General features: G+C 40.1%; 2 protein-coding genes, 1 long non-coding RNA gene and 1 other non-coding gene across 36 annotated transcripts in view; 1 reads left to right on the top strand and 3 right to left on the bottom strand.

Annotated features, from left to right (window-relative positions):
* Positions 1 to 13835, bottom strand: part of UBE2V2 (ubiquitin conjugating enzyme E2 V2) — a 28961-nt gene extending 15126 nt beyond the window's left edge. Inside the window, exon 1 of one of the 2 annotated variants that reach the window (XM_048072419.2) lies at positions 13687 to 13835. In XM_048072419.2, coding sequence (XP_047928376.1) covers positions 13687 to 13702 — 16 coding nt within the window. In that variant the 5' untranslated portion in view covers positions 13703 to 13835. The remainder of the gene's footprint in view (positions 1 to 13686) is intronic. The other variant, XM_048072418.2, reaches the window with a different exon arrangement.
* Positions 13836 to 14809: 974 nt separating this feature from the next.
* On the bottom strand, positions 14810 to 17561 carry LOC106038416 (uncharacterized). Its single transcript, XR_007166373.2, has 4 exons — positions 16989 to 17561; positions 15768 to 15870; positions 15272 to 15366; positions 14810 to 14950 (listed from the first exon to the last, which is right to left on the bottom strand). It is a non-coding gene; the product is annotated as an uncharacterized lncRNA (long non-coding RNA).
* On the bottom strand, positions 16801 to 16873 carry TRNAA-AGC (transfer RNA alanine (anticodon AGC)). The gene has a single exon. It is a non-coding gene; the product is annotated as a tRNA-Ala (tRNA).
* Positions 17562 to 20672: 3111 nt separating the features above from the next.
* LOC106038415 (uncharacterized) overlaps positions 20673 to 24081 on the top strand; it is a 21759-nt gene continuing 18350 nt past the window's right edge. For 13 of the 32 annotated variants that reach the window (XR_010829673.1, XR_010829674.1, XR_010829670.1 and 10 more), the window contains exon 1: positions 20673 to 21214. The gene's annotated coding sequence lies outside the window, so the exon portion shown is untranslated. The other 19 variants (XM_066992982.1, XM_066992978.1, XM_066992968.1 and 16 more) reach the window with 4 other exon arrangements.

The following is a 24081-nucleotide window of genomic DNA, read 5'->3' as shown; positions in this document are numbered from 1 at the left end:
ATCTTTTTGATATTAAACTTGCACCTAACATATAGTAAAATAATTCTTGTCTCACCATTTCACATAGGGCACAATCTAAATTATATGTTAATGGTGTATATGCAACAAACAGTTTTGTCTCTAATCCAGACAATACACTTCATCAAATATTTGTTAAGGACTCTGAAGTACTCCTTGAAGGAAACAGAGTAAGAATCAATATTTCATTTCCAAAATCTGGACAACAAAACATCCTCTGCTCAAGTCTGCCAACCATGCAGCTCCTCAGCAACAGCAGACGCCCTTATTCTTCAGCTCCGAGCTCCCCAGTGCGTCTCCTGGAATAAGGATCTGCAACTGGAGAGAGAGAGATGCTGCTAGCTTTCCACCAGCATGGAACAGCCAGGAATTGCTGTCCCCAGTTCCTCCTGATGATGGGATCGCTACCTGGCATCAAGCAAGAGCAGACAGGTTGTTCTTGCTCCCTGTAGCACGCATCCCTCAGCTAAAACATCTCACTTCCAAACGAAGGGGATTTGAGCACTCGTGCGATTTTATCACCGGTAGAGCTGCAGGGGTGGTAATGGCCACTCAGCAGGCCGTGAGTAACGGTAGGTACAGCACGGCTATCTGTATGTGGAAACACAGCTGGCTTCATCAAGATTAAAAATGAAACAAAAGCAACCTCCCCCGACCGCTTTTCAGTTTATCTGCAAAGCTTAACTCACGTTAGGGGTTTTAGTGACAAAAACATCCTGATACACCCCCACAGCATTGTACACATGAACTGTCAAACGGCATTTACCAAGTTTTCCACGCAGCTGAAGTAAACACTGCACTTAGAAAACGACTCATGCTCATAAACACCAATCATTTTTAACTTAATAGAAGCTTAATCATGAAAGATCAGGAAAGTAAGAAAGGATTCATCAGTATTCTTTAATAGGACCAGTAACTTTTTCTGCAGCAATACAGGAGAATTGGCTGAGATACATTTTCTGGAGCAACCTGTTCTTGGCTACTGTATCAAGACTAGTCAGCAGCTGGTAGCACCAGATCACCTGCTGGTATGGATTTAATCAGCACCAAGAAGACACACAGTTTCTTGATGTCACTGTGCAGCTATTACCTGTATCCTTCTGCAGCTGTAGGTAAATAATGCATCTGTGCTGTTCCAGACCAAACAGAACTAATTTAAAGAGCTCAGACTACAGCAACAAAAGTGATACAAAAAACTGAAGACAGAATACTCTAGATTATGGAGGTAACTGGACTTAATGAAGTGGCACACACAAAAAAAAAATTAAACCTAGAATATTTGATTACACTCAGTAGTCCCAACTCCCTGCACATCAATCGACTCCTAAGAACAGCCATGTACAAGGCAAGAGTGCAATAATCTACATCCTCTTCTCCCTGACACTTAAAAAGGGGAATCATAATCCTAGTTTTTCACAGACTGACTCAAAGCCTTAAGTGTGACGTTTTGTTATATCCAAAACTACTTTTACGAGAGTGCATTACAATATCCATATCAGCATTCAGTTTTCCTTAAAACCCTCCTTAGCTCTTGGCTTCAATCACCCCTTACAGCAACATCCACACGAGGAGCCTCTTACAACAGCCATGGCAGCACACCCCGCACTGACAGCACACGCACCCGAGCAGCTATAAAAACAAACCTTTATGTTGACCCAGGAATGAGCTGTATCAGGGCGTTACACACTAACACAGCTCGGCTACTGTCAGCGGTGTTATTCTTTCTGACTGAGATGGCTACGTCAGGAAAATTCTGCAGCATTAACCATTTTGAATGTATGGATTATCTTCTGCACGGTGACTTTCAGCTAACAGAAACTGCAAAACACGTACAGCTTGGTAACAAAAAATGAAAAACTCTCAAGTTCCATTTAACAGATTCAGGCTAGCACAAAAATAAGTATTTTTTAATGACAAGAAAGAGGGGAAAGATGTCAGCTTTGCAAATTCTAAGCTGTAATATAATTTCTCCTGGTGTATGGAGAAGAAATAAATTCAAAAGAGAAACACACAGATAATTACAGGTGCCTTTTAGCCTAAGTCTTGCTCTGGAGAAAATAAAGATGGAAGCTGAAATACTCTACTAACAAAATACAAAAAAAAAAAATCAAACATAACATACAACAACCATAGCCTTACGTAGGCCCCGCAATGGGTGATGTACAAAAAAAAAAAGAGGGGAAAGAGGGCTGTGTGTGTGTCAAATACTAATATCCTATTTGGGCTGCAAAAGACAGTCTCGTACAAATACAGTTTTGTAAGATGTACTCTTCTCTGAAAAAGCTACTTTTTTAAAACATACAATCTAGGCTTTTGTTTGCCGATTATCCCACTCACATCACACACTTTTGCCCAGTAAAATATTCTGTGTATACACAGAGTAACAGTGGCTGACTTACCATTAGGAACCTAATATCAAAAAGTATTACCAGGCTTTACTGTAATTACTTTGTAATTATTATCTGAAGTTGATCACAGTACCTGGCTCCAAAAAACAGAAGTATTTCTAACAATTTGCACATTGGTGAAATTGGACATGGGAGCTTCGTGGACAGAAGAACATCGCTACCCATCGGGATGCAGCAGTTACTACAGTGAAAGTTTTCTTTCTCAGTGAAAAGCAACACATTTTCTCCAGGGCCTACGAAAGCCCTCATTTGCTGCTGTGGAACTCAGTCTATGAACCAACACAATGACACAATGAGCCTGAACTGAGAAAATTAATTTCATTAAACGACTTTGATGCATCTTGTTATTTTTGTTCAATTCGATGTCTGCTTTCTTAGAATTATGGGTACATCCCACTTCTTCGAACTGCCTTCCAACCAAGTTTTGAAACACTTCAAATTCAGAATCCTATGTATCCATACTGTTCATAAAGCTACACTTACCATACTCTATTTTTCTCTATTTTCCTTCTGCTACTATGTCCCAAAGCAATGGAATTCAAACAACAGAATATTCTGCATTAACAATTTTGAGTTTCAATCAGAAAAAGTACTGTATTATCTTAAATTTAGCAACAACACATGGACAATACACACTGATGAGGGATGTGGATAAGGTACTGAGTGATTCCAGCACGTATGGATGAAACATCCATACAGTACAATATACTCCACCAGAAGATTCCAGTCATCACTGATTTTGTCATATATAAGCGAATAGATGCCTTCCTATCAATAGTGATGGGATAACAAAAGGACTCATTAGAAGTCACACAATACAGATGACAAAAACACAACAGATAACAGACCAAGTACTTCGTGCATCCAAAATTCATCACGGGCAACTCCTAAAAAACAACAGGGATCCTGACTGCTGCTTCTCCACTGTGCTAGCATCTAAACATGCATTTTAACAGATTAATTTAATCACGTGTCATGTCATTACTATCTGCGATTGGCAAATCTGTAAGCAACAGCCGTTTAGATCTACAGACACACGAAGACTAACCCATTTGAGCTTACCTGTGGAAAACTTCTAGAAACACGCAGACTAAGAAAAACAAGCCTGATGTAATCAGATAAAAATCCATTTCTACATAAACTGAAACTATTCATCCCAGATGAAACAAAAAAACACTAACTTTAGGAACTAATATGAAACAAGACGTGTAGCAGGTAAGTTTGCATAGCTCAAGTAAGCAGATGTAGACTAGCTGACGTGCAGCATAAATGACCATTTATTTTGTGTGTTCAATGCTTTTCATAATTTAGAGCCACTTTTGCTACAACCCTAAAGATGAGAAAACTGCCATCTCACAAGCGTTATTTACAGAAATTGTCTGTACCCACCATAGCTGATGTGTGCTGAATGGACTATTCAGATTCTTTACATGATGAATTAAACAGACAAAAATATCATGATATATTTGACTATGACTATGTAAGAACTTTGTGACCAGTTACCTTCTTTTGCATTTTACTATAACTAAACTCTGAAAAAACTGGGAATCTGAAAAAACAGAAGATTTCATGGAGGAGATACAATTTAAAGAACTACACTGATGTTGCTCAGTTTTTTAAAAAAAATAAGTTAAAGTATGCATTTCATCAGTTGGTTTTTCCTCCTATGAAGAGGCTTCGCTTACCACACAAAACTTCGCAGCAGGAGCCAATAAATGGTCGCAGAAGTGTGAAAGCTATAAGCCTTCACCTCAAAATCTTTTGGTTAAAGCTATCTAAAGCAGTATTTATTTTCAGAATTACATTAGCGACACTATTTCTGTATTTACTTACGTGAAATTTCACATTGTTGATGCCTTAGATGTTGATAGTTCAGGTCTAAAGTTCAGCTGCACAGGAATTTCCTTTATGTTTGAATCTAGCTACAGCCATAAATATTCCATATACCGTTTATATTAAAAAGGCTGCTAATGAGAAACCACGTTCATACGGCAAAAGCCTCATTTATTGCAACAAAACATGTATATCTTGGGTGAGGGGAAAAGGTATGGAGAGGTGTGGAGGTATTTATGTCTTGAGGATAGGGCACAAACACTAGTGTTTAGAAAAAACAGTAATTTCACTGAAGAAAAAACATACATGTACAGAAGCAGATTTCTTCCCTTCCAGTTTCATTATGCATATTTATAACATTAAGACACTGTTAGTTATCTGCTAATAATAAACTCTGAAAGTGATAATTTCTAAAAAATAATGGTATGTGCATGTTGGCCTTTTTTGGTTGGTTTTCTAGCGGCGATTCTAGCTGAGCTCTGTTAAAATTTACATTTAACACAAATTGAACTCCTCCACCTCATATTTTGGAGTCAGCTGCAAAATAAAGTAAAACAGGTCTTCAAAGGAAAACAGAACTTACTTCATGCTTGCATGTTTAGGGACAGGCAGACTACCAAGGGAGGAAAGGCTGCAAACAGAAGTATGGTCTTCTAGCTATCAGCTCACACTTTCAAGGCTGAGCCCACCTCACGTTTGGTGGTATCCAATTCTCTATTTTACTTTTCATATACATTTTCCCAGCTACACTCACAAAATCCAGAACACAGTATACAACAAGAACTGTCACGGACAGTCTCACACGAAAGGAGAGGTGGTACTACCAGTTTGCCTTACCAGGCCAAAACGTAATTTCATTACAAAAAATAAGTTGTTTTTAAACATGTGAAAATCATAGCAAAGCTTTCGAAATGTGAACAATACTGAAGCTTATGTAGTTTGGAGTACAGAAGGGAAGAAATTAAGTCTTACTGCTATGGGCACTAGTACTTGGGACTTCATAAACATACCTGATTAACAAACGCACGTTTTAACAGCTTAAAATGCAAATTTTCATGCTGGAGATCTCAGTATATCAGAACTGCAAAAGCAGCATCAGTTTATTCGACGTGTTCTAGTTGCTGCTGGTTTCACTATAAGAATGAGACCTCAAACTCGGCTTCTCCAGCACAGTAAACGCTCCAAACGTGTAAATAAATAACAAAATCCAGTGCAATTTTAGGTTTTAATATTTATGGCTTTAAGTGTGAGAAATCACTAGCAGAACAAATAGCTCCATTATCAAGGCATCTTCACCTCAGAAGCCCTCCCTGCTTTTCTCTCCTCCTGCCTCTTAGGTAACCAGAGAGAAGCGAGCTAACTGCTCCTAATAATTTTGAGTTGTACCTACTCTGTTCAATAATTCATCAGATTGTTTACTCAAGGCAGCCTTGTGGACGGGACTCTTCCTGCGATGGTCAGCATCCTCCAGGAAAACGTATTGTCTATAACGTCTGTTCCTCTCTCCTCCTCTGCTCCCCACAGCCACCCCTCTCCCCTTACTCACCTTTCTCAGAAGGGCAGCAGACAGAGGGAGACGAGGCTGCCATTAACTGATTCATCAGAGCAACTTCACCCTCTGACCAGTATCTGGGGAGAAGCCATTCCTTACAAATCCCAGTAAGTTTTTCCATTTTGCACCGCTTCTCCTCACCAAGGTTCCCCCCTCCAAAAACCTCCATTCCCCATCTCCTGCAGACCAACCTCAAAACGTGCTCTTCAATCTCCTGATTTTTTATGCAGCAACAATACCCTACATGTCCTGAAGTTATGCAAGACACAACACTAAAGAAGTGTAAGAGCCATCATGTGAGCAGGAGCGAAGGGAGTAGGCAGGACTGGATACATGCACACAGAATGCTGTCCTGATCCAAGAGAAACTCCAAGGAGACTCAGCTTTGTTAGCAAAGATGTAACAGAGCTTGTTCCAGTCTATCTTTGCATTTTCACATTAATATGATCACCTTAAATACAGTTGCTGGAATGGACTTACTAATGGTGCTCATATAAATGCTGTAATGGAGAGGCTTACTCCACCACAGATACATATGTTATCAGACTACAAAACAGGGCACAACCGTGCTCTCGGTGTAAAAATAATAATAAAACACAACCTTGAGAAGCTCTCACAACAGATTTTAAGTAATTAAAATACCTCATTAAAAAAAAAACGTTATCACAACAATAGGATGCTACAGCATAAAACCACTGAACTACTGAAGTTCTAAACGGAAACTAGCATAAGTTGCTTAAAACCCTTATTTTACAAGTGTGCATCGATAACAGTGGTATAAATTATCAGTTTAGAATCTAAATGTAAGTTTTGTTATCAACGAGACCACTACTGTTAACTGAGAGCTCAGTTCCACCAGACACTGCACGTCCGCTTGTGCCTAGTCATAAGGAAAAACACACAGGAATGCAACAGCTAAGGCACCGAAGGAGCTCATCCATGGCTACCATCCAGGCTTGTTTTGGTGAAAGGTGGAAATGCAGAGGCTGGCTGTGATTTAAAAGTTAACGCTTTTCAGGCAACTACTGAAGGAAACGCACAGGAAATACTAAATGATTCAGTGATCTTCCCATGTGTTTCAGGATATGATATGGTAGATTACGAAAATTAGACACTGTGATGCTTATCAAATTGAGAGTTTTATTGCTATTTCCATTTTGTACAAAACAATGTAAGGCGGGAAGCCAGGAAAGAGGGTTTAGAAACTACACCACTCGCTTCAAAATACACCAGCAATATTAATTCTTATCTAATTAGTCTAAGAGATGACAATTTTATCAAAGAAACCTTTCCAATTTATCTCCTCAGAAACACACACAAAAAATTGTTTAGTACAAAATAAGCCCACTCTTAAAACCAAAGCTATATAAAGGCATGAAAGGCTAAAAGAAAGGTATAATAGCAAATAGGCTCAATTTTTGAAGCTTTCATTTTAAAACTGATATTATGTTGGCAGAGAGGAAAAAGGATTTCAAACACACACTTTTAAAGCTATCTTTTAAAGGTAACATGACATTAAAAAACTTGTTCCAGATAAAGGGGCAGAAGTGGGAGAGTAGAGGAACCCAGCAGAGGCCAAAACCTCTTCCCATGAAATGACTTTCACAGGGTCTGCTTTAATAGCAAGAACACAATGTGTGACCCAGATAACAAGAGTAGCATCAAGGATTTAGTTTAGCAAAGCTGTAAAGCTGTCTAAAACGGGTTACAAGTCATTGATTAGCAAACACTTTTTCTAAGACTCGCACAGAGGTCCTCACGACATGACTCAGCACCCACCCACAGCCCAAAACAAAGATCTTTTATCTGTGTGACAGTCTGAGCCAGGGTTATTTTTTCAGTTGTTCACCTAAGCAAACACTTAAGGACACAATCAGCAAGAACCATTCACCACATATTTAGTAGCAAGAACTGTCATCAAATTATTTTCCTATGTTATTTTTGTGATAGTCCCGTTCCAGTCTGCCATTTCCTATAAACCACGTTTCAGAGGTTAAAATCATTTAATATTTACATGACCACATATACCACTTCCATGAGAAGGAAAAAAGCATACACTTTTTTCCTTCAAAAAGTTCTAAGTCATATGAATAAAACTGGACACTTCACTAAGGCTATGTTGGTATCCTGAATAAAGCACGCTATTTTGCCATGAACCACAAAAAATGTTTTCGATTTAATCAAGTGAATTTCAAATTTACTTAACTAATCAGTTATGAATAGCCACAAATACAATGAAAGGAGGCGATCTTTTTCTTGGTATAGTTCAAATGTGTAATGCAAAAAAAAAAAAAATTTAAGTCTGTCTGTATGTTAGAAGCTATTTTCCTGACTTTTTTTCAGCCTAGTTGAAGCTACCGATCCTGCTGAAATAAGGGATTAATGTAGAGCTCTGAAGTTTTAAGTTTCTGCTGAAGGTTCCATTTGCTTCCAAATGTTAACTACAACTGATTAACAGTCCCATACTTGAGGCACCACACATATTTGAAGAGGCTGTAAAGCAGAAGCTCATCTTATTCAAAACCAGTCTGACAGCTTCACATTCTTAGTTTATTGTACTGAAGTACTGATTTTACTCAAAAATATTGCTTGCATTACATCTCATTAGTGCATTCCAAACGCCTAACAAAGAAAAACACTCTTTTGGGCAAGGCAGCATACAGCAAAACCCTTCTGAGTACAGCTTAAATCAAGACTACTTTGAAAGCTTTCTCAATAGCATCTTCTTGTCTTTACACAACCCATGCTGAGGCTCCCACAAGCTACTTGAGACAGCAAGGCAACAAAACCTGAGTGACATGAGCAACTGAAGCTGATCTGGGACTTGAGATAAAGTTTTGGACCGGATGAAGTACAAGCTATTGTCTAGAAAAAAACATTCAAGAGTAGGTGGAGAGAGAGGAGGAAGAGTCTGTCAGCAAAACGAGGCTGAAGTTTCACGGTATGTACTTACACTGCTTTTGGACAAAATCTTCCGTACGGCAAAATGTGCGAAGTAATGAATGTGTATTTGGAACTCAGCTCCACTAACTACTCAGAAGATTTGGCAATCTACATCTCACATGCAAGAGCCTTCTCATTTGTGCTGAGATTTATAACGTGGACAATCTGCCTCCAAATACTGAAAGGCAGATCTTCCTGAAATTGTGTGTGTTGCATCTTCATGCAGGCTACTATTTTCCGGGACTGTATAGAACAGTTTAGGTAATGAGCTTCCATACTGTGCCTGACAACACCCCTGAATTTCACACAAATTATTCTGTAAGTGGCCTGCTTTGTAAACCTCCGAATAAGGCGTTTAGCCTGTGAGCATACTCTTACCTATTGTGGCACAAAGATGTAAGTTGGAGCTCTGTAAGACAGAGTTGTAAAATACCAGCAACAAAGACAGGAAAACGTTACAGGCCAAGCTGAGAAGAGAGAGTATCTTGCCTATACATGCCACACAGTCAGAAAGAACTAATGGTCTATATATAGTTTAAAAGTAATTTGTAAGCAAGATTGTTTTCAACCCAGCTGAAGCACATCTAAATTATTTGTGGCTTGCCATGATGTTTTTAAGTAGGCAGAACAATTCCAGTTACAATTCCTCGTGCATAGGACAGGATGGAAAAATACCCCACACAGAGTGCTGCCTCACAGAATACAGCATTCTGCTTCCTTTGTTTTCTCTGATTACTTACAGCTTCAAGAAGTCTGTGCTTACAGAGCTAACTTTATAAGGGCAAAGAAAAAATGTACAGAACTGTACAATTCTAAACAGCTTTTAAATTCACTTCTTGAATGGATTCCGGGTAAGTGAGTAACAATGTCATGGAGGCATAACAGAGGAAGGGGGATGGAGCAAGATATCCTCAAAGGTAAAACATACGAGGAGGACCATTTCTTTATATGCAAAAATAGCCTTGAAAATACTACTTTTACATCCCACTTATGAATAAATTCCTTTATTATTCCTTTGAAGGGCTCTTAATACCTAGAGTCTCCAAACGAGGTATGATAATCCACCACTCTCTATCCTGCTAAGCACAGAACAGACAGACATCAGGCTGATCTTGAATGGAGAAGCAATGTAAGACATCTAAGGGAAAGTAGTATGAGATCTTGTCTCACATTATGAAATCTTCTTCAGTGGAGGTTTTTAAGAAAAAAAAGCTTTACAAAAAATAAATAATATTAATTAAAAAAACACTACCAAATCACCAGAAAAGATACTGTCAGTCCTTCCTCCACAGCTCAGGGAATCAGACTAAATGGCCCAGCCCATCATTTTTAATATCAGCTTCATAACAGCTGCAGTTATACACACTTAGAACTGCTTTCACCACCTCTAAATGTTTACAAAGGGAGGTAAACACCAAAACTAAGAAAACAAGGCACTGACATTGAGCACTCTGCCATTTCCATTCAAAGAATCAATCATATGTAAATTCAAAGAGAAAGTGATCTTCAGGTGGGCAACAGAAGTCACACAAAGTAATCGGTTCATCTACAGTATTTGGAAAAGGGAAGTGGGGATTTTACAGAAACAAAACCCCCTTTGGCAGGGGAGGTTCAGGTTGGAAATGAGGAGACATTTCTTCTCAGAAAGAGCAGTCAGGCACTGGGACGGGTTGCCCAGGGAGGTGGTGGCGTCACCGTCCCTGGGGGTGTTCAAGGAAGGGCTGGACGTGGTGCTTAGGGACACGGTTCGGTGGGTGACATTGGTGGTAGGGGGATGGTTGGACCAGGTGATCTTGGAGGTCTTTTCCAACCTTAATGATTCTGTGAATATTTATTTGGGATCTACTGTACTCCTTTCAAAGCCATTAAGCACGCTTTCAAAAGAGGTTGCTTGTGACAACATATTAGAAGTAAACTGGGAATCTTACTTATAATTTCTGACCATAGATCAGCTGTTTGTGTTTTTTGTTTTTTTTTTTTTTAAACCTGAGTGCAATTCCAGCAAACCGAAGTGAATTTTGCCTAACTTAGCCCTTTTCTAACCCAAGCTACTGAAGTCCTTAGTTGAAGAGGAAGGAGATGAAAGCCTTTAGCAACCCACAGTTAGAGAATAGCTTTAGACACTGCACGGTTGATTTCATCTTGAAATGCAGAAATGTAATTAATTCCTGAATTAATTCCTTTAAATGCTGTTATTTTTCAGTTGCTTTTTCTCAAGTTACATAGGAGATTTTAAATGCTTTGATAAATTATGTCTTTTAATCTGAAACTATGTTTAATCACATCTTGTGCTCTACATTTTCAGAAACATCACAAAATGAGTCTCCAGCTAACACATGTGAAACTGGCAAACTGTATCAACAATAGCTGTTCACTTCTTTAAAAAACTGATTTGTTTTTCCCCAGATCTCAATCAGAACCCATACAGCCTACGTTCAGCTACAAGCAGAAGGAATTGGATTAGAAGAATAATCAAAATGCGTCTTACAAATGTCAGTTTCTAGGAAGTGAAATATCTGCATGTAAAATTAGTCAATATAGGTCCTTTTAAAAAGCAGGTGAGACTTATTCCCTAGCTATAGAATGCTGACAATTTCTATAGCACACACTAAAGAACAACTATTTTCAAACTAAATTATTTGCTCTTAAAGGCATTTTTTATATGATTGTTCAAAGAACTGGTGATCTCATTAAAAGAGTATCTGGAACAGAACTGAAACTGTTGACCTTCGTAAGAGTTTTGTTGGGGCTAGACTTTCATTCCTGGACTTCATGCAACCAAAACTTTCATTTTTCTGAAATAAATAAGGATTAAGTTGAACTCTATAGCAAGAGCAGGTAAAATTCACATAAGTAGAGTTAATTCTTATCTTTACAGCAAATCATGCCCTTCTCTCCTCCAAAATCGAGTTTAACACAGTTTCCTGGTAAGAGGAGTTCTTCCAGATGAAATCTCAAAGAATTTCTGCCCACTATGAGGAAAGAACAAAACAACCCCACCCCCAATCTATGCATATACCTATAAAGAGCCAACAGCATTTTCCCCACAGGAATAAGCATTTTGCTTTAGAAGACCTGACTAAGTTTTCCCAGCAGTTCTGCTAACGATTGTCTGCTTGCTTCATTTAATAAAATGACTTAATTTCTTTAACAGTGCTTGCATGTACCGCTAACATTTTAGTTTGTTTGGGGCAGACACATGTATAATTCTGTAAACCTCCCACTTTTTTTTTTTGTGTGACTATGTTTCTAACAGAAAAACAACTGCACTGAATAAGTGTGTATAGAGGCTGTTAAAATATCACTCACTGTTTTGAAAGACTCTGAGGAACTTTTATAGCAGTAAAAGTATTAGAGTTTTGTTTAAAAGTTATTTCTTCTTATGCAGTCAAATTCTCTGTAGGAAAAAAAAATAGTTTTTCTGATAGACAAATTGTTAGTAACTGATACTCTACACTAGCCAGACTGAATGCATTGAGATGGGAAATGGCAACACTCAAAACACATGGCCTTTTTTAAGGTTCGACTTCCCGTGCACTACCAGAAACCCCATGTCTGATACCTGATACAAGCAAAAGCCATTAGAAGTTACTGTACAGTATTGTTTTTATTTTTATTTTTTTTTTTAAACACTCAGACACCAGGAAGTATGCTAATGTATTTTAGCAAAATAAAATGCAGTAATCCATAGCCAAGTAAATAATAAACTTTTTCCCACATATCCATACTAACTCAGCTTACCATAGGCAATAACAGACCTTCCTGGACTGCTCTTTTACTGACCTGCAGAAGTTGTGCCCATTTTACTGTAATCTTCCCAAATTCCACTCTGTAAATCCCACACCTCCAAAGTCACATTACCAAGGGGAGAAGGCTCTCCTGCCACAAAACGGGCTCTCCTCACAGCATCAGCAGTAAGGTACCAAGGTAAGTTTCGTTCACAAATGTTTTTTCTGTTTTGTTATAGTCTCAGTCACTTGATGACCCAGGGGACTGGGAACAGAAATAAACGGATGTGGCCAGCGTTTGTCTCAGACTAAGCACTGAGACATTCATCCCTCTGCGCTGAGTTCTGTCAATCCCATTTATATCTTATAAAACCTCAGGAACAAAGAAACAGTGAAAGAGGCCCTGAAGTGCTCAAGATTTTGTATTGGGGAAAGGCCTTATTTTTCTACGTCTCTCGTGGTACAAGACTGAGACAGTCAGTACGTCTGTGCTTCTTAAACTTCTCTTTTCAGGGCTTGAAGCGATACTCTTTGTCTTTTCCTTTGCTGAACAGATGCTATGCCAGCTACCAGTTTGGGATTCATTCTCTCCTGCTCCCAGCTTACGACCTACAGCTCTCTGCCCTTTCATTTGCCCACAGGACAGACCCAACGGCCGCCCAGGGAAGGAGAACGAGGTACTTCCCTCACCCCCAACGCGCCGCAGCCACCGCTGAAACGAGCTGCCTTTCCCCCAGAACACGACACAGGCCCGACCCCCGCTCTCCCCGCACCCAGAGGGAGAAGAGCCAGCCCTTACTTCGGAACACGACCGCACCGCGCACCCGTACAGAGATTTTCCCTCCGGCATTTTTTACCGGGCCGGTGCCACCCCTCCCTTCCCTCCACGCACCCCCACGGCCCCGCTCCTACCCCCGTGCAGCCCGACCCTTCCCCCCCGCCCCCCCACACGCTCCCACAGCCGCCGCCCCCCTCCCCGCACATCCCCCCCCCCGGGTCCGGCCTCTCCCGCTGCGAGGGGGGCGCAGCCCGGCCCCGCTCTCCCGCAGCTTCCCCTTTCCCCCTGCGGCAGGCGCCTCCCCGGCGCCCCGCTCGCTGCCGCGGCTGGCGGCTCGTCCCCCTGCCCGGCGGGGGAGCCCCTCGGGGCCGTAACGCCGCCTCACGGCCCGGCCCGGCCCGGCCCCGCCGCGCCCCCCTCACCGACCTGTGGAGCCAGCCATCTTGTCCGAGCCCCCCCCCCAGCACCTGGCCGGGCCTGCACGCCGCGCGCGCGTCACTTCCGCCTCGCGCGCCCCGTCACTTCCCGCGCGGGGCGGAGGCGGGGCTACGGGGGGGGGGGGAATGAGCGGGGGTATGCTGAAGGGGCGTGGCCACGGGGCTATAAAGGGGCGGGGCTAGGCGGCCACCAAGGGGCGCTAGGGCCGCGCAAGTTCCCGGCCGATTTTTCCACAGGCTTCGTTGTTTTCCGTGTGGCGCTGCGTTAGCGGGCCCTGGTACACCTGCGCGTCTCCCAAGACACGGTGCAGGCAGGGCTGCCAGCCCCCCAGGTCACAGCTGGCTGGCGTTCAGTAACCCTGCGACCCACAGTCCGTCTCCATCAGGAGGAGCGTCTGTCCCGAGAGGGTTGTGAGGCGCTGGAACGGGCTGCCCAGGGAAGGGGCTGAGTCACCGCCCCTGGAGGTCTTTAAGAGACGTTTAGATGTTGAATTTAGTGACACGGTTTAGTGGAGGACTTGTTAGTGTTAGGTCAGAGGTTGGACTCGGCCATCTTGGAGGTCTCCTCCAACCTAGGTGATTCTTCTGTGATCTGTCGAGCCCACCTGTAGCTACAGCAGCCCACCAGATGTAGGACACATGGTTACTAACAAAGACTTACGTCAGGTAAAGGTAAAACTGCGGCCAGAAATACGTAGAGATACGTACACTGTGGGTATGAACGCTTATTCTACTTCACTCTGCATGCTGAGCAAAGTTTATTGAGATAAGATATATTTTTTTATTTTTTTATTTTTTTTTTTTGCAACACTGAACTTCAGAGGAAAAATACCTGATAATTAGAAGCCGAAAAAATACAAAGCTACAAGAAGTTCCTTTTCCTCCAAGCTATCAAGTACTTACATATGATAACGAAGTCACCCTTCTCTTCAAAAAGAAGAGCGTTCTTCTGTGAAATACAACCTCTGCCTTGGACTTAGTCAAATAGGGTAATGGTAATCAAGACAACAAAAATGCCAAGTGTCGCATAGCATCCCTTATAAGAAAACTCAGAACTGAAAAATCAATGGAAAAATCAAGGTACTACAATTGTGTGAAATAAAGTTATTTCTTCAGAGTCTTGGTTTTTAAGCACAGATTCTACAGACTGCCCTCTTGCTGTAAACCACAGTCTCCAGAGTTGCCAGAATAATGGTCCCCAAGCTCCATGCCATCACTGGGGAAGGCCTTTCAAGTAATATTTGGAACAAAGTCTTGAGAGAAGACAAATAAGGAATAATTTTTCTCCCTTTCTCAGATTACAGTACACTCAGACATGCGATAACTATCTTACAGCTGTAGTGCAAACTTGTTTTTCACAGAATGAATAATTAACTTGTGTAACTCATTTAAGCACAATATGATAGGGGACAAAAGCCTATGTGAGTGGCAATAATAATGCTAATCAAACACACTGAATTGCCTTGTTTTTCTTTCCACAGAATATATCTATGAAACTACTGACTCAAAAAGTGCAGATAGAGCCAGAGGAGTCATTGCTCTGGAATGGACACTGGGCTCTGGAAACTACTTACGCCATCATCAGGTAATTTCCTCCCACAGGTACTGCTTTTGGGAGCTTGGACCCTTATTTTTCTCAGCCCAGTAAATTCTTCACAAGACAGTGTATCTAAAAAGAAAAGACATAAAACACCACATGGGTTAAGAAGAAGCTCTTTTATTCATATCGCAGTGCATTCACAAGCTGTAACAGATACCAGCGCTCCATTATAGGGAGCTGCACATAAATATAATGAGCACTCAACTCATTAGTCCAGAGTTTACAGTCAGAAGCCATAGTTCTGCAAGTGACTGCAGACTGCGCCCGCCCCACTGAATTCTCTCATTTCATCAGTGCACAACTTGCATCTGATTAGCTGAGAAGAGCAACATTACTCATCCTCTTTAAAAGCAGAGGAAGCATCGAGTATTGCGCAGTAATAGGAACACAGAAAACACAGAAGCTGTAATAATCACATAGAAAACCAGTACAGAGTCTTATTCTAAGCAAATGGACATTTAAATCATTACCTGAGCATAGAGAGGACTCCTGAAGACCACAACGCTCTTCTCAAAAGTGGATTTCATTTTAACTGCAATTAACTGGCAGTCTTACAGTTGCATCTTTTCTCTCCTGTATGTAGCAAATATCACAAAAATAAGCAAATTCACTTTCTATCCAATCCATCCAGAGGTTAACTACTTTCATATCATGTCATAGGAGGATCTCTTGCACATCCATGCAGCACACTATTTCCCCCTTCATTAACTTGAAACCCAATTCATAATTTTTGTTTCCTGATTTCCATTTATTTTAGGATGTGTACTTCAAAGATTCTGATTGCACAAATTCTCTGTATTTAAAGGAAAGTTTCACTCTGTTTCCTCATGCTGCCTCAAGCTGGAATTCCAAGCTGTTAAATACCTAAATGAGCTAGTAAGAAAATCAAATCAGAATAAAAAATATCTCATGACAACTTAAAACGTGTAAGCAAAGTTTTACAAAGAAAATATTCATGGTATTTCACGGATGTGAAGCTTCACAGGCAATGGATACAATCGTGTTACGAGAAATAATATATCGAATATTCTAGCCCATTGTTTCTTATAAATAGCTTACACAACAACAAAAATTAGTATTCTTCACAGCGCAAATACAAAATTTCATTATACACTAAACTGTATTATAAAAAATAATAAAATCATAAACTACATAACGCAATCATAAACCAAAGTTTTCAAGGCACACTCTCACAAATCTCATAATTTATTTTTCTCTGTAATTCATTCATGTTGTTTATTGCTGTTTTGAAATGTCAATAAGTTTTGTTATTTTGTGTAAGTTTTGTTAATTTGTGTATTTTTCCTCCTCTATATAACAGAAAAACTTACCATTTTGAAAAGTAAAAACAACATAATGAAAACAATATGTGAACCTTTTTAGATTACAGTCCAGCAATTCAGTCTTTTTTTTTTTTTTTTTACTAATTTTTTTCTTGTATAATGGTATAAATAGGGAATATTTTTAAGTACTGCACAGAGAATAAAGACCAAAAACACGTACTGGAGAATGCGGGCATCGATCCCGCTACCTCTCGCATGCTAAGCGAGCGCTCTACCATTTGAGCTAATTCCCCACCTGAAAAAAAAACTTTGAAATGTGGACTTGTGCACTCTAGACTTGCTGATCACAACACAACCATTTCTGATTACAAATTCGTTGTTTCTTGCTGAGTCATTCTTTCCACTCACCAGCAACTGCCTGCAACTCACAGCTGGAGTCATGTGGTGTATCGTTCTGCATGTATACTAGCAGAATGATCTTAATTCATTTCTGCTATAACACAAGTCTTTGTTATTTAGCTGGTTTCATATATTATGTTCTTCAAAATATTGAGCTATATAAGGAAAAAAAAAAGTGTTATAAAAAAACTTTTAGTGAACAGCTGTTCCAAATTCAATAAGGAAACCCAAGTTCTTTCTAGTTTTCAATGCATACACATGAAAAACCTTGTCCAGGAAATGTTTAATGAGTGAAAAATATTACATAGCTGATTGAAATGGTTTTATAATCTGAATGTATACACATATATTTATCTAAGGAAGCAAGAATAAATAAGGGAACAGACTGGATGGTAGTAATTTGGTAGCTCCCTAAGCGCTCCCTTTTCTAACAGGCTATACAGCTTAGAAAACAGGCAGGGTTGCCCCGCTCCTGCCACCTTCCTTTCCCCTTCTCCGGCATCCTCTGTAAGGAAAAGACACGGAACGTAACGATTTATCTGCTCCACCGGCACTTTTGAGGGAAAAAAAAGGAAAAAAAAAAAAAAAGACCAACTTCACGTGTTCCTCGCCCCGGTGGTCAGGAAGCTGAGAAATTCAGACGTGGGCCGCGAGGCGGCAGCAGGGGAGAGGCGGCCTCCGGCCCTCAGGGCTCGGCCCCGTGTCCTCAGCAGCTCGCTCCCCTTCCCCACACCCCGTCCTCGGTGCTCCCCGATGTCCCTGCCTTTCTCCCCTCTGCTGCTCTGGGCCTTCCCCTCTTCCACTCCCTCCCCCGAGGCCAGCAGGCGACGCGAACCCTAAAGCTGGGATGAGGGAGTCAGGACTGGCTGCAGCAGAGGCGCTTTGAGCGTGAGCTCAACTGCGCTGTGTTGCAGTTCTGTAACAAATTCCACGTGAAGACAGTTCATCGACACGGGTTTTTAGAGTTTAACCAAACCCAGGTTGCCTTCCACTTTACACTTCCTTAATGTTTTAACAACAGAAGTCTCCCCAGTATCTCTGAAAAATAAGCTTGCTACTGTACCTAAAACAATGCACTTGACAAGAGAATTGAGACTCTGGTTCTCTGCAGGGGGAGAAGAATTCACAACTTTTACCTAGTTTTACATGGTAGTTACTGTACTTTTGCACTCTTCTCTGTAGGCCCCAGGTATTGCTGCATGTAAATGCAGCTAAATTATATAGCCCATAGTCCACCATAAGGTGACACCCTGCTACTTAAACTTACACTCTTCCACTTACAGAGGCAAGGAGATTATTCTTGTGCTGCATTAGCACTACACCAGACAACGAATTTTTTTGCTAAATTGAGCTGTGTTTCTCACTCCACAAGAATATGACAACAGAACAGAAGGCATTACTCACCCATCAAGCCGAAGTCAGGCTAAGGGGAAACCAAATCCGATGGTGAATGGATGTAAGATTGCCACCTGACTGGTTTCTAGCTGGCCTGCCTGGTTTTCATGTTGCCTTAGTGGCTTCTGATGACAACAAATGGGCTGGCTTACGTACGTTAGTACTAACACGATGCATTGCTTGGATTGCAATTCAGGTGCTTCTGGAGCTGCATTCTTAGACATGCGGCAATACAAAGCAGGAATAATTGAAAGTAACTCACTCTCTTTATTCTGTACAGCAGTATTTGCTTGGTGCTTGAAAAGCTTCAGTGTTGATCTGCTACAGATTTCATGATTATGCCAGCCACAAGAAAACGGCTTGTGGAACAAAAAATAATGGTATTTGGAAAGGATGTAGTTAGCTGTCAGCTTTCTAATACTATGAACAGTTCTAGTGAGAATAGGAATTAGAAATAAAGCTGTTGTGAAACTGTGGCTGTTTTTAAATTTAAGCTGTGTTACAGACATTTTTTAAAAATACTAAAACTAGTCCTGCCAGAGTTAAATACCTTTTTTTTGTTGTTGTTGTTTTGGTTTGTTTGTTGGGGGGAAGAGGGGGGGACAGGGGGACAGAACAGGGGGTATGAATGTTTGTCATTTCTGAATGTTTATAGGATGTTTTAAGACTAACAATCACATTAAATTGATGTATCTGTAGCTCTTGTGAAGTAAAGAGGTATCTTTTCAATATAAATAATTCATTTTTCTGTGCCAGCTGCTACAACATACAAAGAGGATTCAGCACATTTTCTGCACTCAAAACACTAGAGGGAAAACATAATAGCTTTTGGTATCTCAACAACTCCTCTTTCTTGTGAACGTTAATTAAAATAATTAATCAACTACTGTGAACACAAAGCTTGAGTAGGCCATTGGAAGGCATCAAATCAGACATCAGTGAAAAAAGTGAAGTCTGGATAGTTACAAGGAAAACTACAAAAGCTGCATCTCTGTTTCTCACCTGGGGAAGCTTTCGTACAGCAAACATTTCACTGGCAGTAGCAGCTGTGATATAAAATCCCACAGAAGTAAGGCATTTGTTTTCCATGTAACCTTATTTATGCAAATTCAGTCACCTTTAGGACTCTCATATGGGCATAAGAGTACCTTAATCATCTGTAGGAATTTAGAGTGAGGTAGCTAACCAACATTAATTATTCCAAGGTAAAGGTGAATCATCTCTAGTAGTGATGACAAAGATCATAGTTAGACCAGACATTCCTGAGTAACCAGAAGGCTGGGTATTGTTATTCTAAGGGAATGGAGAAAAACACAACATAACTTGTATTTATCTTTATCTCTTGAAAAGATGAATCTTTCATGATGTAAAGTTCAATCAATTCAAATGCTGCTATAATCTTAATTGACTGGTAAACAATTCAAAGCCTGCACTGCTGCTGTTTAAGTGGTACTATACACCATTAACATTATTTCAGAACCTTTTATTTGAGAAGTGTTGAAGTAGCTGTAATTTTACTAATAATATTTAGCCAAAAGAGGACTCATGAGCTACAGAAAGGCATGAGCTTTTGTCATCATAGAACTATCTTGGCTTTTGCCTAAGAAAAATTTTGAGTTGTTTCTCCATTATTTTTTTTCAGGAAAAAAATATTTAGCAATATGCAAAGACAGTAGAGTTACAAATATGCAACAGATGGGCTACTGCCAAAATTTTCAGAGACTCCAAGGAACTGAGACAGATGGGAGCAAGCTGGTGCAGCTAAACCTACACAATTTCAGCAGCTGTGCTGGAAGGAGAGAGATCAACGGTGGGTTTTCCCATCCTCTTGAAAAATGGCCTTTGCTTGCTAGCAGTTAACTTGATGTCTGGTGTTGACACTTGAGAGATCAGCGCTTTTTTTTTTTGTAGTACAGAGTAAGTTTTTACAGTTTACAAACCAGCCTTATGTTTTATAGTCTCTTTAAGAAGGAAAAGGAGAAAAAAAAAAAGGAAAATGAGAGAAAGATATATATCTAAGTAATCTAAAGAGTCACCCTCTCAAGTGCCATCAACTACCAGGAATGTGGTTATGAGGTAACAATTCCATCCTCCTTAAACACGGATCAATATTACATATTTTTAAATTACATTTTCCAACCTTCACCCTCACTGCCTAAGAAACATAAATCTAATGAACATAAATCTAATTATGAATTTACACGTTGAAAAAGGCATTTTAGTTTATTTAAAGGTCTATACACTCAGCTGTTATTTTTGCTACTTATGGCCATCACATGTGAGAAATCTAGGGCAAAACCTGCTCTTGCCAACACTGCCTTCCCCATCCCTGAAAGATCCAGTAGGCAGTTGTAATGTTGGGCTGTTCGGGAGGGAAGATAAGGGCTGGATGCCATGAAATGCCCTCACCATACAGGCGAGGCTGTACTTTCGAAGACTTAACCTACTGCCCCAGCGATAAAATCAGGAGCTAGGATGTGCCTGAGATATCATGTCTCTCTGTGTTTTTGATAGCAGTCCTCTCCTCCCAAGTGTTTCATCACCTCACATGAGGGAAAAAAAAGAAAAAAGAAATAAACTGGGGTTTGGGAGGGAAGAGTGATGCTGGTTGGGTGCTGCCACAGAAGGTTCCAGCATTGGGTGGAGTCCTGGTAGCTTCTGAGGGTGGGAGGAGAAGAGCACTCGGGTCTGGGCTTGGTGTCTGCCCGAGCAGCCCTCGAAGGAGAGAGGAGGTTTGTCTGCAGTTGTTCTTTAGCTATTTTTGTTAAGAAAACCGTGGGTTTCACAGCGTGGAGTTTCTGAGGTTAGTTAGGGCGCACTGGCTTTGAGGAGGGGTGCAGGTAGGTGCCCTCAGCCTGGTGTACTGCCGGGGGGTGGTTCTGGGGCTTCTGTTGCGCTGCCGTGGCTCGGGCTCCAGCTCTCCTGGGGCCACTTCTAACACCTACAACACCAATCTTGTATCATGTTAGTAAAGATTTAATAGCTGTAATTTCCTTTCTCTTCTGATGCTGCTCAGCCAAACTTCGCTCAGTGTATTGTTGAGACTAAGAAAGGTAGAAGGATCACATCAGAGGATAACATGGTTTGAAGAAATTGCTGACGTGGGTGCTCTCTTCAACTTACCGTCTTTTTAATTGAGTTTGGTTGTGATGTTTTTGTGCTATACCCGTGTTTTGAGTATACTGGGAGTAAGTGACTTCATCAGTGCATGGAGCTCTTCTACAGACAGGTCTGATTTCCATGTTTTGATTCTACAATAACTATATAGTGGTGTATAAAAAGGCAAGAGCTTGTCTTTATTTAATTTTATATGGACCTAAGACATTAGATGCTGAATGTACACTGAACAGCAATGAATTTTGTGTACCTTAAACCCTCTAATATTTGAACACTGGCCAAATTTTTTGGATCATTCAATATAACCAGTTCCTTCTTTTTCTCATTTGGTTGGTTGGCTGAGATTATTCTACTTAAAGCTACTTTATTATTCTGCAGAAAATCTTGTTAACTGGTGAGTAGGTCTGTTTCTTAGTAAAATGTACAGGAGGGAGCACAAGATGTAGGAGAGTAAATTCTGTTGTGTGTTTGTGTGGTGAGGCACTTGCAGAATGTTTATTTCATGCTGAAATGTGGCAAAAAGAGAATTAAGCCGTGAACAATGGTGACTTTATTTGATTCTGAGAGACATGGTTTTATGATGTTACAGAAGCGCAGTATGTAAGATGCATTAAAATCATATGAATAAAGTCTAGCCCCTCATCTTTTCCTTGGAGAAGGCATAAACCAACTTTATAGGTGGAGAGGTACTATCGGAAGAGGTATTTTTTTCTGTGCTTCTGTTCAAACTGAACACAAACAGGAGCTGCTGTAGGTCACTGTGTGTGAAAGATGGGAACAAGCCCAGGGATATTTCTGCTGCTTGACAACCTTACTAAAGGCTAAGCACCAATGCCCCTGTTCCAGCACAGACTAGTATTCTGCAGTAGTACCAGTGAAGAAAGCTAAGTCCAACTGATATTAAACTGAAGGTTTTATAAAGCAGAGGTTTTCTTTGTTTTTTTTTTTCTTTTTTTAAATACAAAAGCCATATTTCTTCTATTTAATCAGAAATACATCTGATATTTGTATGCTGTCACTCTCTATTAAATAGAAGTAGTAAACTGGACTTTTTGTGGTGCTCAGTTGATCTTTTTAAATTTAAAGCAGAAACCAGCAGTGTTAAAATATGTGTTGGATGGAAGCTGTTTCAAAAAACTCTTATCTAAATTTCAGAAGAAATTTCTAGGCAAGAGAGGAAAAAAATATAAAATAGAGAAAAAATATAAAATAGAGAAAAAAATAAGAAAAATTACATGATTGTAATTTGTAAAACAGGGCAAGGGTGTGCTTTGAAAGGTAAAATCCCATTCTTCAAAATGTTGAAGATTGTATATAGACAAGGAAAATGAGATCATGAATTCTCATCCAATGTAAAAATGTCAGTGGAAAAAGTTCAAAAAGAAAAAAAGAAAAAGCATTTTTTTTTTCTTAAGGTTGTCAGGCAGAAATATAGAAATTCTGTAAAAGAAATAGACAAGGTGTAAAAGAAGCATTCTGGGAGAGGAAAAAAGGGTTAAGGTAGAAGGAAATAGATTACATTCTTGTATTCTTGTTCATTATAAAGCCTAGGGCCTATTGGTGGAGGGAGTGTCTCAGGTTCAGGTGGTAGAAGAGGTTAAAGAATATGTTATTTTCTTTAATATATATATTAAAGAAAATTACCAGAACTGGTGTGCGCAGCTGAGTTGTAAGCCCAAGCCTGGGTGGGCTTCCCTTACCTAAGCTGTGTAGCTGTGCTTTACCATTCGAAAACAGGCATGATGTAGCCAAGTTCCTGCCTGGGCTGCGTGTGTACAGGGCTAGGAAAAGGACAAGTAGAAGGGTACTGTTTGCTTCCTTACAACATGGGTATTTTTAAGTCTCAGCTGATATTTACTCAGAAAGAATACTATCTAAAAAAAAAAAAGTGAAAAACTGTAAGGTTTACTGGGCTTTTTTTTTTTCTTTAATTGTTTTGAAATAGTTAATAAAATGCTTAGAGCTACGTATTCCTATCTGTTGGAGGATCATGCTATTTTGTAAGGGATTTTAGATCATCTATTTTTGTCAATCATATGGTGAGCAGAAGGCATTCTGGCTAAAACAAGGAAAAAATATTAAGTGGAATTTCTAGTAATCAAGCCAACTAATGTAGAGCTATTTTGTTTCTTTAGTGTTTTGAAATGTACAGTACCATGAGTGGCATAAATCTAAGTCACTTCTGAAAGTGGGAAGTGGGATTTATGTCACTCTGGTGCTCTGGAATGTTCTCATATAACTAAGGGCTGTGTTTCTAGATACTAGATGTGTGACTAAGCAAAGCAACTTCTGGATCTTTCAGAGCTTTTTTTTTTCCAGAAAAATACAACTGGTCATGTGAAAACATCATAGGGTAGAAGTACCAGCAAGCTTTCTCACTTCTCCAGACCTATTGACCACTGGGGCTGTCTGTCAGACAGCTGCAGGACTGTCTATGGGAGCTGCAAAATAATTGCAGCTGTAACAACATAATTATTTTCTACAAATTAACTTCAGGTGCATCTTTCTAAGCTGATTAAATTTCAATCTCAGAGGAAAAAATAGTTTTTCCCCAAACCAGCTGTTTCAACCAGAGTGAAGGAGGGAGCAA

Source organism: Anser cygnoides, chromosome 2 (assembly GCF_040182565.1).
Source record: "Anser cygnoides isolate HZ-2024a breed goose chromosome 2, Taihu_goose_T2T_genome, whole genome shotgun sequence".
NCBI lineage: Eukaryota > Metazoa > Chordata > Aves > Anseriformes > Anatidae > Anser > Anser cygnoides.
This window is presented reverse-complemented; position numbering and strand designations above follow the sequence as displayed.